The sequence below is a fragment of the Durio zibethinus genome, chromosome 26, assembly GCF_047325235.1.
Source record: "Durio zibethinus cultivar Kanyao isolate XHJ-2024 chromosome 26, ASM4732523v1, whole genome shotgun sequence".
In the NCBI taxonomy this organism is placed as follows: Eukaryota; Viridiplantae; Streptophyta; class Magnoliopsida; order Malvales; family Malvaceae; genus Durio; species Durio zibethinus.
Genome location: NC_143187.1, coordinates 18,228,664 through 18,247,670, shown reverse-complemented (window position 1 = coordinate 18,247,670; position 19,007 = coordinate 18,228,664). Strand labels below are relative to the sequence as shown.

General features: G+C 30.9%; 1 protein-coding gene across 1 annotated transcript; it reads left to right on the top strand.

The window, feature by feature from the left end:
• Nucleotides 1-1,630: 1,630 nt before the first annotated feature.
• On the top strand, nucleotides 1,631-8,390 carry NF-YA7 (nuclear factor Y, subunit A7). Its single transcript, XM_022860715.2, has 6 exons — nucleotides 1,631-1,790; nucleotides 3,581-3,644; nucleotides 4,287-4,417; nucleotides 7,282-7,383; nucleotides 7,468-7,632; nucleotides 7,743-8,390. The coding sequence occupies exons 2-6, from the start codon at nucleotides 3,617-3,619 to the stop codon at nucleotides 7,926-7,928; spliced, it is 612 nt and encodes a 203-aa protein (XP_022716450.1). The 5' UTR covers nucleotides 1,631-1,790; nucleotides 3,581-3,616; the 3' UTR covers nucleotides 7,929-8,390.
• The last annotated feature ends 10,617 nt before the right edge of the window (nucleotides 8,391-19,007 follow it).

Sequence of the window (19,007 nt, the reverse complement as noted above, 5' to 3'; positions counted from 1 at the left end):
AACTTTTTTTTTGGTATTATTACAAATTTACAAAATAATAAATTTAAATAATCCTAAATACAAGGATAAGCTTAAATGATAATACCATTTTATGAATGATAATTTGATAATAAATTAGAGTAAGTACAGTCAAAAAGTAATAATAATATTTTTATTACCTATGATAATAAAATAAATAATTTAATAACAAATAAGAGTAACGGTAAAAAAAATATAGTATTACGTTTTTGTTATATAAAATAATAAATTAATTTGAAAGGTAATTCTTACTTTATTTTACTATATATAATAACAAATTAAGTAATTTGACAACAAATAACTGTCAAAATGTAAAATAACAAAGTATATTATTATTTTTTATTTATATATAATAAATATATTTAAAATGAAAAAAAAATCTAAAATGACTACTTTCTATTATATATAATATAATAATAAATTAAATAATTTGGTAGTAGATAAATATAAAAATTAAAAACACATATTATTGTTTTTTTGAAATGATAAATTAAATAATTTAATAATATATAATTGTAAGTGTAAAACTGAAAAATAATAATATTATCTTTCAATAACAAAAGTTATAATCTTTTAATGATATTAGAAAGTAAATAAGAAAAAAGAGTTATTTTTTTCTACATTGTAAACACACTATCATTTATTACTGATGTGGCATGATAATATCATGCCACGTTAGGAGCTCTTTGGAACATCTTGGAAGGGCGCTTACCGATAACCTTCGGAGAAAATGCCACTGGACTTCAACAATTAACAAACACGTGCCCAAGAATGAAAGCAACAGAGCACCAATTATACGACCCCTTTCCCGGACCCATGTGTAGCTGATCCGTACTCCAACTTTAACCCAAGCAATCAACGGTCAGCGGTCACCGTCAATCCCATTCACGTACCCCGTTGGCCCACATATTTCCTGGCCAAGATTTATTCACCTGTCTTACGGTCAGCACCCTCTCTGCCCGAAGCTCTTTTTCCTCGACGTTACCCTATACCTTGTCTGAAATAATTATGATCATAATTGTAGCTGAATTGGTATTGACTTCAGTTAGGGTTATTTTGATTGATATATAGTATTTTAAAATTTTTTAAATTCAAATTAAATATTTTTTAAATTAAATTAAATTTTATTAATTTAATTAGATTTATTTTTTGTTATTAAATAAAAAATAAAATTTATCTATAAAAATTAATAAAAAATATAATTCATTTTGATTTGAAACTGAATTGAAATATATCCATTTTGAATTTTTCGTAAAATCAAATGCTCTATAGTTAATTAATGAAGTGGTTCCATTTTGATAGCGACAGAGCAATTAATAAAGCATTTATCCAAATATTTAAAATCTAAGATGCTTAATTGGATCTAGTTAGCAAAACAAAATGTTGATTCTTTGAATCTTTAACTTCTTAAGTTAACATTTGAAAACAAAATGTTGTCCAATTTCGAGTCCTTTTTTTTTTCCTCATCCTAAGGCAAAAAACAAATCTCAAACAAATGAGGCTACATGAACCCGAATGTACTGTAACTTTCTCTACATGCCACGTGTAAATTAAAGTCATGAAAAAAATTACAAAAATAAAAATGGAAAGATCGATTGCAATTCCTCAAGGACTAATACATGTTTTAGTATTTTCGTTTCTTTTTTTTTTTTTTTTTTTTTTTTTCTTTCTACAATATTCCTCAGTATCCGAACACAAATAGTAGAGATTTATCATTTCACCTTCGGGCAACACTCTGCAACACAGAGTTTCAGCCACCTTCTCTAATTAAGGTGAATTTCGATTCTCGGTAACCCTAATTGCTTTTCTCTCTTTTCCTTTTGGTTTCAGAGAAATTGAATTTCTCCACAAACTATCGCATGCTAATCCTTTTTCTTTTCTAATCTTTTAAAATTCGAGCAATTGAAGAATTAAGAAAAATTTTCTCTTTCTATACCTCAATTTCCTATTCCGTTTGGATGTCGAGAAAGTGTGAAAAGAAAGCTGTGAAATTTGGCCATTTTCCGCTTCTTTTATATTTTTTTAGGTTTTCTTTGTCAATTTTCGTAAAGAATATTTAAGTGAATGAACAATTCTTTTCTAAATTTCCTTAAATTTCAGCCTTTTTTATTTCCTTCTTTTGTAATTGGGTTATTTTGTTTTGCATGAGTTAATTTAGCTCATTGAATTGAGATTTCTACACTTGAAATTATTTGATTTCTTATTCTTTCTCATAACAATCTTTATGTCTCTCATTGAACTATTTTCCCCAAAAATAGAATTTTAGAACTAAATTTCCTCAAATTTGAGCCTTTTTTTATTTCCTTCTTTTTTAACTGAGTTGATTTTGTTTTGCATTAGTTAATTTGGCTCCTTGAATTGAGATATATACACTTGGAATTATTTGATTTCTTATTCTTTCTCTTAACAATCTTTAATGTTGCTCTTTGAACAATTTTTTTCCCAGAAATAGAATTTTAGAATTCACATATCCTAGGTGATTATTTTTCTGTTGTGGTCAAATTAATAACCGATTGATGGGCAATGAGCAGATTAAGAGGATGGTTAAAAGTGTGGAAGGGACTGATAGAGATGGAAACTTTACTAAGCCACTTTTTCTTCTGTTTCTTGAGAGTAATCAAAATTGAAGTTGATATTTTTCTAAAAGAAATGACTCTCTCGCTTGTGGCAAAATAACAAGAAAATAAAAAGAAGCTTGAGCTTACTTATTTACAAACTTTCTCATAATTTTATTGCTCTTTTTGAATTCGTAAACTCATTTTGCATAAAAATTGCTTTTTTGTTAGTGTTCTTGACACAATGGTCCAGTTGATGAGCTGCTGAATTAAATTATATGGAAGCTTTAACTCAGTTTTCAGGGGACTGTTGAATCACTTATTTTATAAATTTAGTTTATTTTGACTTGTAGGTATAATTATCTGGAATTCGGGGTTTTTTCTGCCATGATTTGTAAGAATTAGCAATTTACTAAGGTGCTGTTTGACTGTTACTTCTGCTACTCTTTTTTTCCCTTTGGGAAGTAAAATGTAAAAAGGTGTTTTGGATGCAAAAGCAAATAAATCTTCGTGAAGAATTTAAACTTAAGAATGTGACTTTTTGGAGAATAAAAACATGATTTTACTTTAATAGAGAATAAGTTTGTTAGAATCCATGTTGCATTTTAGCAATTTTTTTCATTTTTAATCAATTATGAATTTTCTTTCTTTTTTCATTTATTTTTGATGATGCAAAAGGTAAGTAGTAGCAGTAGCAAAAAAAAAAAAAAAAAGCCTAAGTGACCACTTACATTTATTTACGGTATAGCTATTGGGTGTCCTTATGCTCTCTGGAGCAAGCTCATACCGTTTCTATAGCATGCTCATAATTTGTAAAACTTTTGATTTCCAACATTTTATTAAAATTGTTTTGAATCTAAAAGATGTCAAGAGAAGCTCTCAAAAAATACCAATATAGACTTTAATTTAAATCTAAAGTCCACATAAACTCTAGCTGTCCTGGTTTGATAAAACTGCTCTGATTCTTTATGCTGCCCTGACCTTGATTCTGTTGGTTGTGCTGCCAGATTTGAGTTTGCAGATCCTCTCCTCACAGCAACCTCATGACTTCCTCTGAGCATGATATTTCTGGTATTTCTTGTCAAATGCTTTGTCAACTTCATGTTTTATGGTACCACTGTAATCATGTTCTAATGAACTCTGAGAATGGATAAAAAATTGAATATATTTGTGGCATTTTCCATTCTTGAATTTGCTTTTTTTCGGGGTGTTTAATTGAGGTTTGATATTTAAATAATGAGATTGAAAGGACCTTTTCATTGTGATTTCATATATTTTGCTAACACCGTGTGAGGGTTTGCCCTGTGTAGTATGGTTGCATAATGGGTTGTTTACTGGGTATTTTCAGGCATCATGATTTAACTTGGTTGTCACTTTTTGAGCCTGGACGCTTTCTATCTTATTTGTCTCTGTGCTTTCATTTTATGACCTTGTTCTGTGATTGCTCTTCGTTTTGAAATTTAAATTAACAGCATTCTATTAGGTGTTTCCCCATTGTTATTACATTTATTGGGGTGGCTCCTTGTGTTGCTATGTTATATGCGTGCAATACTAGGCCATTTGGTGGGTACCGTTGGCAGCATTGTTTTATTTTACTTGTCATTATTTGTGTTGTCTGAGTGCTTTTGTTTTATTGACATTGTTTGGTGGCAGCTCTTCATTTGGAGTGCTCTATTATTATGGTGTTGATTTGAACTAACTTGCTTTTGCCAGATAATAATGAAGTTGATGAGCAGCAAAAACACTCAGAGTCCCAGGACCAGTCCTCATCTCCTGCAACAGGACTTTCACCCTCTGCCATCACAACCCCAAACATCCCATACACGACACCTCAACATGCTGTGGTACCATCTTTAGAGTAAAATCTTTTTCAGCATTAGCATTTATTTTCATATTTGCATTCTCTTTGAAGCAAGTTTCCACTGGTCATTGTTTTGAGGCTAGGTCATGTCTTAACCTCTAAATGTTGTCCTAAACTAGTTGTGATCAATTAACTATCATCAAAGAGTCATTTAAATTTCTTGGCCTTGCGTAGCTTTTGCAATTTGCTCAACCATTTCAATCATCTTTTCTGAAAATTATTTCACAATGTTATTACCTTGTTTGCTTTTTATTTTATCCAATTATTTAATTCTAGAGCAACTTCTTGAAACCCCCTCTGGTTCCTTACAGCTTCCCCCTTCATCACAATGCCTTCACCAAGATATTTGATTTGGGAGTTGTTTTGTACAGACATGTGAAAAGTAGCCTACAACATATTCTGGTGGAGAATGTTATTCCTTGCTCTTGTTTACTTCATGATTTACAGTGACCATTTATATCCAGGGTAGACTGGATCTAGGACTGAAATACTTAGTTATAACATGTTAATGTCCAACCAGGCCATAAATGTATATGCATTTAGTCTAATACAAAAGATATTATATGAAAATCATTAATTATTTATTTTCATCTGACCATTTCAATTGCATCAAATGATAAGTTTACAAAATCTCTTGATGCCTAAGTTAAATTTTTTTATCTAGTTGTATGAAAGTCCCTTCAGATAGCGCTCTCTCTTAACATGATATAATTGGATCCTTATACTCAAGAATAACAAAACATTATTTTATGTTTGTGAGAAAAACATTTCAAAAGGAAATTTTTATAACGTAAATTAGATTGATCGTTAGATCAATTAAGTTGTTAAGATGGTGATGTTGTCAATGCACAAGACTCCTCTCCTGTTAAGCAACTGGATTTTCCTGTGGGTTCTTGCAGTGGGAGATGTAAGAAAAAAACATGAATGTACAGGTAAAAAAGGTATAGTAGAGAATCTTAGTTAAATATAGAGCTAGTACTGGTGGATTTAGAGAATAGCAAGTGCTGTCTGCAGTTGGGATATTTAACTTGAAAGGCTAAATTGCTGAATATGAATATACATAGACTTTGTTCCCTCTGTTTGGACAACTGATTAGATTTTTTTTTTTCTTAAAGTTCTTGACCTTATGGGGTTTTGTGAGCTGGTTGTGGAAGTTGATTGTGAGACTGCAATGCAACTGTGATCATGTTAGTCGAGGTTATGTAGTTAAGATGCGGTGAAGTTTGGAAGCATCATTTTTGCAATGGTATCAATGTGTGTATGAGGTTGTAATATCAGTTTTAATGATCCAAACACCACCACTCCCTCCAACCAAACAATGTCAAGGGAAGGGAGGTGGAGGGGGCATCTCGTAGTTCTTTGGTTTTATTTAGTCTTATTGCATTTGTTAAACTTTTTCAGTGGTCTTCTATAGCTGGATCAAATGTTCAATGGCTTCAGCAGATGATTTCTTTACCTGGAATTAGGAGATTCAAATGCTGGTCATTGTGCTGTGCTAAATTAGTTGTGTCTCTTGTCTACTTGTTTCAAGTTAGGCTCAGATTGGATTTTCATGTATTTATATTGTTTTGCGATATATATCAAAACTGTCTGGTTGTTGGAGGCATCAGTGAGAGTAATTTTTACCTCCTAGGCTTGATGAGTTTTATTTGCAACCAATGGTTTTGCGATTAAAAGAAACGAGTATCTGTATGCTGAATAAAATTTTATTTGCGGTCCTATGGAAATTTTTGGAATACAAGAATGATTTTGAGATGGTGCTGTTTACTGTCTGTTGAGGGGTGATGGTAATACCATTTATTCACTTGATGATTGTAAATTTAGGAGATTTAGAACAAGTGTTTATAAGGTTTTTCCTTTTAAAAATAAAGTTTTGTAGTAAAAAATTCTGATGATACATTTCTGTGGTCTCAATCAACTATTTAATTCCTTACTGTGTTACTCGTGCTATTGCTTTGCACTTAACGATGGCACATTCATCTCTAGCTGTCTGCATCCCGGAGCATAAGGTTTTGGCTATTTCTAAAATACTGCACATACACAAGGACCAAGATAATTTGCTTAGTTGTAGTTAATGAGGTCAATACACTTGGTTAAACTCCGAACATGACTCTTCCTGGTAACTCATTAATTTCTTTTTTTTTTTAAAGACCTTGTAACTCATAAATTTTGTTTTGTAATAATAATGTACCCTTTCTGTTAATGGTATTGAGTCATCTGAATGGTATTCATTGTTTCATTTTTCTTTCTAAAGATTAAATGGCTATACTGCATGTTGGAACATTGACCTCTAGCAGACCTTTGGTTCACAAATGCAGTCACTCACACTAGGTAGCAAGAGTCAAACTTGGGACCTCCTAGGGCCTAAACATGTACTACTATTGGACCAAATTCTCATTGGCTAAGAAAAATTATTTGCTTGAGAAATGTTGTGTTTATTTCTTACCCAGCTAATACAATCTTAAATTTGATAGAAAACTTCTCAATCAATGTTGTGGAAAACCATTTACGATGTTGGTGAATTTGCTTATTCCCTTTCAAAAAGGAGTTGATTCTTTACTAAATAAAACTTGCTGTGCTCTGTGCTTTTTGAAGGTTGTGGTACTGTTTTATGCTTCTCATGATCATCTTCAATTTTTCTCTTTGTCCTGTTTCTATAAAAGCATTTTAGTTTGGTGCTGTTGTGAGTCTGCATTTGTTTTAGAAGGTTTTGCATTGTCCAAAATGTTATTTCTTGCTGAAAGTTGTATAACTGAACCAGTTGCTAACCTTTGACCTAGATAGGTATAAAAATTTTTTAAGGATCTCTGATACATTTATTTGTTTCCTTGGCTTATGAAACTGAAGGCACCGGCTGCTTACCCCTATCCAGATCCATATTATAGAAGCATCTTTGCTCCTTATGATGCCCAACCCTATCCTCCACAGCCCTATGGCGGTCAACATATGGTATGTGGGCCCTATTTTTAGTCATGCAATTGTAATTGCGGTTTAAGACTGAAGTTGGCTTTTTTCTTTTTTCTTTCGTTTTAGGTCCATCTTCAGTTGATGGGTATTCAGCAAGCTGGAGTTCCTTTGCCATCAGATGCAGTTGAGGAGCCTGTGTTTGTTAATGCAAAACAATATTATGGCATCTTGCGACGTCGACAGTCTCGTGCAAAAGCTGAATCAGAGAATAAAGTTGCCAAGTCTCGGAAAGTACGTTAAATTTTGGTTTTATGATTTTCTTTTTTCAATTCAAATGTTTGCATTTAGTTTTGTAGTATTGACTCATTCGTTGCCACTGCAATGATTTATTGATTTTGCAGCCATACCTGCATGAATCCCGTCATTTGCATGCATTGAGACGGGCTAGAGGATCTGGGGGTCGCTTTCTCAATTCAAAGAAAAATGAAAACATACAGAATGATGCTGCATCAGGTGATAAATCACAGTCCAATATCAATCTGAACTCTGATAAAAATGAGGTAGCTACTACAGAGGGCACCTCTTGAAATTTTGGAAGCAAATGGTTATACATACAGTGGTCTTATTGCCAACAACCAGAGAAAATAGGTTCCACACCAGTAACATAGTCTCGGTTTTGCTTCATTCTAGCTCTGTACTTACAACTCAGTAGTGTGTATAGATTTTCAATTATTAGGCAGGACCATAGGGAGGTTGCTAAAATGAATGCAAGGAAGAGTGTTGTTGAAGTCCATTGATAGTTCTCCTGCACATTTTTCCTGAGGGGCTGATAGTTAAGTTTGCTGTGTGGACGTCTCTTTGCACTTAAATACTATGATAGGACAGAAAACTGGAGTCGTGTTGATTGGTCAGGTTGATTTATGTTTGAATAGTCTAGTGAGGTTTAGATGTTGTTGCAGTGTAGTATTAGCCCTTTTTATTTTTCTATTTTTATCAACTTGGATAATAATTTGAAATGTTTTAATTTATTTGCAACTTATTTGGTGTTTTATGTTTGGGCATGGTTGGCATGGGTTAAAGAGTAAATGGAAGTTTGTTGTGGGTGACACGAAGAATGAGACATATGAACGTATTTTGCTTTTGTCAAGAATGAATAAATGGCCAGCTTGGGGTGTGTTATATTTGGAAGTAGAGGAGCGATGCCTGCCTTAGTGTCATGGTCCTAGAGAGAAGAGAGGAGTCGTGAATCTTAAATTAGATATAAGTGTGCGTGTCACCTGCAACTTGTGAAATGTATTTTTCTTGAGACAACCGTGATCCGATGGGTTGAATGAAACAATATCTCGTAAGTTGTAGGGCCTATGATTTTTGGTGCCAAATCGGTTTTTGAGTACCGGCGATATTTCACTGAGGATGATAGACTCTCATCAGAGTAGGAGGATGTCATACTCTTGGAGAGGTGCCATAAATTTTAAATAGATTCTGCGTTAGAGTTAGTATTGGGATATAAGTACTTGTATCACTTTTAACTTGTGATATATAAGATAAAATCATAAAATTTAATGAACCAAAGCAGATAATACTTCTAAGTCACTGTTGTAAGTTGGCGTGTAGAGTGATTATGACCGATATAAAGTAAAGCTGGTCCAAACTGTTTACTCCAAGGGTAGGTTGAAGTTGAAATGGGTTAATTGCGTTCAGAGCAGGTAGTTCGGAATGTAGCCATAGCCAGTGAGTCTTAGTGTTAGGCGTTGTTGCTCTATCTAACTAGATTCTAGAGCGAAACCTGCACGGCTACCCCCAAAAGTGGTTCCTTCAAATTAACATCGTTAACTTTGAGCACTAAAATCTAGTTAGCTATGAAACAATAGTTATAAACTCAACTCAAATTTATTTGGACATAATTGGTAATCATACTTCTCCAATATAATTGGGTAGTACAAATTTATTTCCCTAAATTAACTATGAATTTGACAACATTTTCGATGTATATCTTCATTAATATATCACATGAGAAATTTTGTTCATATTTAATCCTAATTTTATATATTATTTTATTTTCATTGTTTCTGATAATTCCATGCTCATTCTCTCCCCAAACTTGTCTGTTGTTGGGCCTGAATAATGGAGAAAAAGGGAAATAGTCTTTTGAAAAAATTAAAAAAAAAGAGGTCAAGAATATGTCCTTTCATGTTGACATTGTCAATGATTTTGATTTTGATTTTGGTTTTGATTCTTTAAACAATATGATATGTCCCACCCAATTATATATATGATCTCTTCATGGAAGGGTATATGGAATCTGCTAAAATTCAACCCTTGTTCTGTTTTTCATGAGCTGAATCATTTCAGTTTTGCCACAAAAATCATAAAGGGTTTCTGAATTTGTCTCTTTTATGGACATTTTTCAACTTCATGTTCTTTCTTTTCTTCATTTTCTCCTCCTTAATCATCACTCCATCCATTAATATTGTTTGAGCCCTCATTACTCATCACCACATTTTGTTCTACTAACCCTCAAACAATTTCCAATTGCAGACAAATTAGACAATAGAGACAGAGAATTAAGGAGAGAAATTGTATTTAATTTTGAACATCAATTGAAGTTATGAGATTTTGAAGGTAGTTGTGAAACATTTCTTTGAATTCCATACATATAAATGGAAGTTTCTTCCAGCTGAAGGGAAAGGATTTTGTGCAAATTTTGTGGTTATTTCTTTCTTGGCTTATCGAGACTTTTGCCGCTTCTTTTTCTCTCTTTCCCTCGGAACATAATTCCATGCAAGAAACTAATATATTCTTGCATGGATTTAACCTCAAGGATGTCATCATTGCAAACAGTACTGCCCTTTTTATGGGAGATGAAAACAAAACTCGATTCAATTCCGCCAAAAACAAAGCATTCGGCCTGCAGTGTATGCCATTATTATCAATTCTTAAGTTTTTGTAGACAGATCTGTATTTAGCCATCACTTACAAACCCAAAATTCAAGGACTGAAAATGATTTGTCCATAATATTGGATGAGAGTTTGCCAAGATATAATATAAAATAATAATATAATGCAACATCAATGAAATGGGGTGGAGCTTTCTACTTAAAAAAAAAACACACACACATATATCTATCTATATATATATATATATATATATATATATTCTATTCATTCCGTAGTGTTATGCCAAGCTATCTACGGGGATAAAAATCTAAAACCATAAGAAAAGAAAATCGGATGATAACAAAGGATTAAATTTTTTTTTTTTTTTTTTTGTGTTTTAACGCATAATTCAATATTCAGTAAAAAAATCAGAATGAAAAAATGATAAAAGGAAAACAAAGAAATTAAAGTTTCAATTAGTTTAGAAGTACCTTTCTATTTATACCTATATGACAGGGAATTTTAAGCTTAGGTGGCCTGAGCTCGGTGTAAAGAGGTTAAGACTAATGTCATAGACTTAAATTGAGTTAGCAGTTGATAGTTTAGTTGGAAGATGACAAATCAGTATTCGCATTTATTAATAGCTGATCTGTTAAAGTGAGCGAATTTATCTAAAGCTTAAAATTTCAGATCGATCCAACATATTAATTCAATTGAAATGATTAAATTGCTCCCACTCAACAATTAACTTAAGAAGAAAAAATATATTTTACCTTTTAAATGCCAAAGTGCCGCTAACACATAGCTTGATCTTTTAATAACAGAGGTCAAGATTTAGGGGAAACTGGAAAAGAGGAATTTCTAATCTCAGCTTTTCAAAAATCTATTTTTAAAAATTAACAAATCATTTACGTTAAACCTCATATTCTGATTGTTTAAATATTATATATAAGAGAAATTGAAGTCCAATGGAGAACAGATATGATGGCATAAATAATAATAATAATAATAATAATAATAATAATAATAATAATAATAATAATAATAATAAATTTTCTTGCCAAAATTACAGCATAGAATTAGATAAAAATAATCCTAGACAAGCAATTCAACATTTCAGAATATTACAGAAAGGGCAGATGAAAGGGACATCAATGAATGTTAATCTTCCCTTAATTAATTAAAAATCCTCGAATATAGTTATTTATAAGTAAGGAGAAGTGAGAAACAAAACTTTTCATTACTACCACAAAAGTGTAGCTGAATTTTCAATACGAATTGGTTTAAGGTTTAGGAAAGATCAAATTTTCACAGTTTTTTGTTAGTAAATAATTTGTAAGTTTGAAAAAGTTTTAAAAGTCTATAAATTTTACTTATAAGTTGATGATTTATCTTAACCTTAAAGATTGGATAACCTTTCTATTTCTAAATTTTTTTCGATTAAAAAAAAAAGTTAGGCTGAATTGCTGAAAACATAAGAGCATGCATGTGCTATATTTGGGTTTTGGCTTGCTTCCTGGCCTGCAACTGATTAATTTGAATACACATTAATAGGTAAAGATGCTGCATGTTTGTTGGCAAGGTATATATATATCATTGTCATCATCAGTATTAAGCCCCCTATGAAATCCTACCTTCCTTTTTCATGTCCTTTTCTATAGCATTTGACAAATAAAATTCATACACATTAATACCACTTCTAATCATAGCAAGTATTATATGAAATTTATGCCTATTTATATATAATGCATTCCATGCCATAACACAGGGTGTTTTAGTCTTAAAAACAAAAAAAAAAAAATTATAAATCACATATTAATTGTGTTGTAAATTTGATTTTGAAAAGTGTTTATATCACTTTTATTTTGTAAAATATTTTTTATAAAATAAAACTATGAGAGCACCTTTACACCTCTTATCATGCATATCACATGTGGCCCCCAACACCACCTCACAAAATACAACATAAAATAAAGGAGTGAGAAATGTAAGATGGAAGCAAAGGAAAGCAAAGCAAAAGGCACAAAAATCTAGAGTCAGAAATGTGCATGGTGGGGTCAAATTTATGGAGGCTAATTGTTCACTAACATACACTATCTTCTTTATGCATGACAAAAAATGGGGTCACCCTCTCCTTCAATCCACCGAATATTTTATTAATTTTTTTTAACTTGGGTTAAATAGGTTGCTGCAACCGCACGTCAAGGACAAGATGTGCGTTTTAGGATTACTAACTACGTTTGAGGTAGCAGCAATGAAAAAGAACTAATTTAAAGGTTTTTTGATTAGGCGATAGAGATTGATTTTGATAAATTAAAAATAATGATGGTGGTAAAGTTTTGTGAGATTAAATATTATAATAATAAAATTAAAATAAATCAAAAGATAAAAATATGTATTTAAATATAAATATAACGATAATAATAATATTTTTTATAGATATTATTTTTATTAATAAATTAATTATATTTTTTTATATATTATAAATAAACGCTTCTAAAATTTTTTTTGAATACGCGGTTATCCTTAAACGGGGCTGGAAAGAGACTCTCACTCCCTTATTTATGCAAATTTTGCAATGTCACGCAATGTAAAAGTGATAGATATATGGGAACACGGGTGAGTGGAGGTGCCCCTACGTGGGGTAGACCATGTCCTAAATCCCTTGTCTGAGTGCCCTTTCCCTCTTCCAAAAGGTTAAAAGGAGGAACGACGGAAAGAGCTTCATAATCATACGGGCGAGGGGGAGACGACAGACAAGAAAATGCCAAGCGAGTTTGTTTAGCTGTCCGTTGTTTTTTTATTAAGTGACGGATTCAAAATCTCTCAAAAAATTTTAAGTAAATACATTAATTTTATCATTTTTTTTTTAAATTTTAAATATATCCATAAAAATATTTTACTCAAAGGATCTATCTCTCTCTGCTTTCAACTTCTTGATAACCCATTAATTATACGAGTAGAGAGATACAGTGAGGAACAAAAAAAGCAATTGACTTTTAGATATCACAAGGTTGACATTTGTCATAAAGTGTTTGTTTTTCTCTATCTTTAAAGCATCCAAAGCGGAAAACACTCTTGAAATTTTTATCTCTTTGGATTCTTCTGACTCAAGGTATAGACTTGGTGGGAAACACTTTCATTTGTTACCAAAAGGTTTGTTGGTGATGGTCCATCTTAGCAACAAAGGTTTTATACTAGCCTTTTCCTGTTTAAATTTAACCATACTTAAAATATATATCTACAAAATACATTTCTATATTTATATTTTAATACTCACTATTCATCTATTATAAAGGTTAACTTCGTTAATATTGAAAGTAATGATAATGGTGAGATTGATAATTATAATAATAAGATTAAGATTGCAAGGCAAGATTATAATTAAAGTTAAATGACAGTTTGGTTAAATAAAATTGATTATATGTCTGTTTGGCAGCACCAAAAGGGCTAAGATGTCCATGAATATTTTAAAAAATTATAACATAAGAAAATTTTGAAAAGGAAATATTTTCTGGATACTAAAATTTTTTCTCAGACATCCCAAAATTATAAAATAAGAAAAATTGAAGGAAAATTTTTCATGGATATTCTAAAATTTTTTTCATACATATTTTTTTTGTTAATAAAATTAATAAATTTAAAGATAATTTATTATATATTATAAATAGATATAAAAAAAAAAAGGAACCACCACTAAAAAAGAGTCTCCTTATTGCAGTAGATTGTTTGAACATACACATCAACATTTAACAAATATTAAATTGTTTTACATTTTATTTACTTACATAAATAATATCACGTTTTCTATTTACATTTAAATCATATTCTTTAAGAAAAACAATCTTATGACGTAGCGTGGTTTAAAATCTAATACTAAAAAAATAAGGAAATGAATTGGTCTGGACTTGTAAAAACAGATACAGATAGTAGAGAATGCATTGACAGATGAATACCTGTTGAATATCTTTATTAGATCCAAGTCATGGGTTGGCTCTTTTATTTGGATCCACATTGAGGAGAATGTGTACATATCCAGTATATTAATTTTGTAGATTTTGGAAGAAGGGTGGAGTGTACACGTGGTATCTTTCCCTTCCTCCAAAAATATACTTTTTTTGTATTTTTAATTTATTTTTTATTTGATAAATTTTATAAAAAAACTCAGTTGAAGTATGGATGATAAAATAAACCATATTTGATTTTTTTTTTTCACATCATTTTAACATAAGTGCTTTTTAAAACAAAATTCAGGGATTGAATTGAGTTTTTTTTTTTTTTTGTTTTTTGGAAATTGGATTGGATTGAAGACAGATTTAAAGTGTTTTATCTTATTTCGAGCGTTTATTTGGTACTTCCTTTATTTTATTTCTTTTTATTTTTCATTTTTAAAACTTTTTATTTTTTGGTTTTTTTAATTTTTTTATTAGATAAATTTTGTAATAAAAAATTCAATTATGATAGAAATTATAAAATAACTCATATATGATGCATTCTAATTGGCACCAATCCAATTGGTGTGCTTTTTATTAATTCGGGATAACTGGATTGAGTTTTTTTTCTTTAAATTAAGCTTGAATAAAAGTAAAGTTTTGAGTGTTACACCTTAGTCTCGTATATATAAAAATATATATTTATTATTTATTTAATTTTATATTTATATATGCATTTTATTAAAAAGTTATTATTTAATATTTTAATTTAATAAATTTATGTGTCATCTCATTTAACTTTTTTTTTTTGTCATTTTCTTTGTTTTTAAATTTTTATTAGATAAGTTTTAGAAAGAAAAAGTCAATTGATGTGAAGATGATAAAACAACCTATATTTGATGCTTCAATTCTCTATGATCTAATCAATGGAGTTTTTTTTTTAATAAGGATTTGGTTAAATTTTACCTTTTTGAACAATTTATATCAAATCAAAATCAGATTTGGGTGTTTTGCCTCGACTTTTATTGGGATATATAAAAGAATATATTTTATTATTTATATATATATGTATTATATTAATAAAAATATTATTTAATACCTTAATTTAATAAAAACAACATTTATATATAATTAAGTTATAATTTATATTAAAAAATAAATTATCATCCATATAATTAATATTCTAAAATTTTGAACTAAAATCTTTTTAAAAATATTTTTATCGTACACCTTCTTTTTTTTTTTAATTTTATTTTTTTCCTTTTGCTTGTGTTGAGCTCTAAGCTGAGGATGAAAACCCTAAAATTACACAAGAAAAAAAGAGATGTTAAAGGCAAAGGCAAGGGGTGTTTCCTATATTTGCACTTCGATGCTCAAGTCAAATGTTGAAATAAAAGAGGTTGAAACGAGAGAAAAATAGGAAAGTAAAAGAAATAATTATATGGGTAGATAGTACCTAGATGGCTCTATTTATAGGCAAAATGTGAGAGATCTATGAGGTAAAATAGTGACATAGCCCAGCTAATGTGGGATTGTACATGTCAGATCAGTCCAAAAGTAAAAAATGCCTTTAATTGTCTGTTGATAATCTCTAATGAGGAAAAAAACTAATTTGCTTTTTAAACCCAAAATTACCCCTAACATTCTATCTTTTCACTGAGCAGTTTGAGTATCAAACTGATAGGTGTCTGGTTGAGCCTTTTTGGCAAACATCTTTGCTAGTTTGACCTCAAGTTTCTTAAGCATGGGTTTTGAAAATTTATGCTTTGGACCTAGCCTTATGTTGCCAAGGTTGAATACTCTTGAAGCTGATGTAAAGATCGAGTGAAGAGGTTTATGATTGATTGTGGACTGTTGAGTGTGGCCTTGGCTACTCTAGAATGTGCCAACCTAATGTGTGGTTAAAGGTGCTAAGTTTGATCTTAAGCATGGGTTTTTGGATTATACGCTTAACTGGTCCATTCTCAGGTTGTCGAGGTAAGTGACCTTTTACCGAAACAACTTAAGGTTGGGCTAAGTAAGCTTTTAAATGACTACCAATATCACTTATGTGTTTGACGTGGTGCGCACCAATGTGAGACTTGTGTTTTTTCTTGGTGTTGGAGTTTGATTTTCAGGCCTAATGTAAGGTTAACTTGGTAATTGGTCCATTTGACCAATTTGGCCCGAATTTTGTGATCGATTTAACAAGTTTAAAAGGTGGAATGATTGATTTGCTTTTTTTACTATATAAAAGTATTTAATAAGGAGACAAGTATTTGAATGGTAAAAACTCAGAGTTAGAAAAACCAATGGTCATCCTTGATAACCATTCAAACACGTGGCACAACTTGTAATGTTCATATAGTCTTAATGTTAGCTATATAAAGGGGCTCTTAAAGCTTTCATTTTTCACCTAGCTATCTTTTTACTCTTAAACTAACTTGATTTTATCGATTTCAAATATCTTACTTTCTTTTAACCGACCTTCTTTCTTTCTTTTTACTTTGGTATGTTTTTTTCTCTATACTCTTTTATAATGTTTTGTAATGCAAGTTCTAGGGGCTTGAAAAGTTATAGGATGATTCAAATGGGAGGTCGACTCAACAGTGAGGATTAGGATAATAAAGTCATTTATGTCATAGTAGGGAAAAACTATTTTAGGTTTATTTTCTGGCTAAACCCAATGACTAAAAAAAAATAAAAGAGATTCGAAGATAGTGCTCACGCTATGAGAGAGCGAGTTTATTATGGGATAGATGAACTTGTGGCTACTATTAACTTTGAGCTCGAAAACCTCATAATTCCACAGTTTAAGATTAATCTAGCTTCTCTGGCTAACCTTTTTTTTTTTTACTATTCTTATTTTTGAAGTAAAATATTCAGTTCTCTTTTCCTTCATTTTTTCTTTTACTAAACCAACCTTAGTTGATTTTCTTCATTTTTTTTTTGCTATCTGATAAATCTTTATGTTTCTCTTATTTTTTCGATATCGTGGTGGTCTCCATTACTGCTTCTGCTTAAAATTTTATTTTTGTTATGGAGTTTGAGTCTTCTAATGACGAAAAAGGTTTAGAGGGAAAGTGGGAAAGAAATACCAGTTAGGCCAAGAAAGAAGGTAATGATGAAAAAAATCCTCCTCATATTTGGATGCCTTAGCTTAGGTTTCATTTTTATTCTTTATTCTTTAAGTATAACCTTTAAAGATAAGATGAAAAGCTTAAAAGGTGAGGCTAATCTTGAGAACTACCTTAACATGTGTTATGTTCATCACTTTCACTTTTTGAGGGTCAATTTTAACCTTTCAAATAAGGAATACAACGTGTTAATGTCGACCATCGAAGATCGAGTCACTTCTCTCCTAGAGGGTTAGCAACTTTAGGTGTGGTCGGTTTAAGGTTCCTTTTACATATTTTTGTTATTGAATTTTTTTGTGTAATTTAACAATTACTCAGCACATCTTAAATTTTTTTGGTACATAATAACCTTTATAATTCTTTTTAAAAACTTAGACATTCTTTTTACCATCTTCCTATTTAGGGAGTTCTTCTCAGTAAAAAATATTTGCATGATAAAAGATGATTTTATATTACAGCTCATCTAGCTAAAATGATTTTTGCAGACTATCTGAGCTTAATAAAAAATGGAAAGCTACTATTTTTTTTCTTGACAAGGAGAATAAAAATAAGAATAATAAGCTCGAGGTGTGAAAAATATTTAATAAGCCCAAATTTTTTTAAGATGAACCCATTCTTCTGACAATGAACGACCTTATTGCTCGGGACAAAATTTTAGATTTCACCAAAAGGGAAAGAACTGGTTATAAACACATATGAGCTGACCTTTCTAAGGTAGTGAGCGAGATAAAAAATTAGGATAGGTTTAAAGTAACCTTATAGGGTGTTTGATTTTATTAATTTTTTCTAACATTTAGTTTATCTAGTAGATATGTCTAATGACACCAAGCCTTTCAAGAAGTTTGAATTTCATAAGTTCTTTCATCAGCTAACGTTGAAAAAGGGCTAGAAGTAGCCCATGCAACTCAGAGCTCCTTCAAAGGGGAATAACAATAATTGACCTCCCATTTTTTAGCTACCAAGTTTTATATCTTAGGCTCTTACTGGTGCCAAAAATAAGCAGAAGGTAACAATTAGTTGGGAGGCCTTTCCCTCAAAAAGTAGAAAATTGAAGCCACTTTCTTTATAATGATGCCTAAGGTCCAGATTTTGAAGCCCACCTCAGAGTGCTTCTCTATTGATTTAGAGTATGACGCTAACGAAAATTTTTTAAAGGATATTGACATGGCCTGAAAGTTTATGAAGGTTGTTGTTCCTTAAAGAAATGAGTAATCTTTTAGCTCAATTTTTGTATTGTTTCATGAATTTCATTATTTTTTACTTTTAAGTTCAAATTTCTTTTTGCACTTTTGAAGAAATTTTTAATATATCCCTCTCGATCAGCTAATGAAAGCATGCATTATGGTTATCAAGCCCTGGCTTTCTACCTAAAAACTAAGCAGAACCTCAAAAATTTATCTAGGATAATTATAAGAACAACGATGCAATTGCCAAGCTCAGGGCCAACCTCTCTGACCTGTATAGGAAAGAGGAAGAGCAAAAGAAAAGGCTGATGATTGAGTGGCTGAACTAGAGAAAATATGACCTCAGTTAAGTTCGAGAAAGAACAATCTAAGCTTAAGCTCAATGAAGCTTAGGCTGAGATTTTCAAGCTGAGTTCAAAGCTTGAAGCGGAACAGAAGGCTAGGGAGAAGGCCAAGGGAATGGGCAAAGAAAATAATCTAAGAATTCATGGCTTCTCAGAGATTCTCTGACCTTCAAGTCAAATTTTCTCGCTATAACGTCCTTGGTGCCTTCGAGC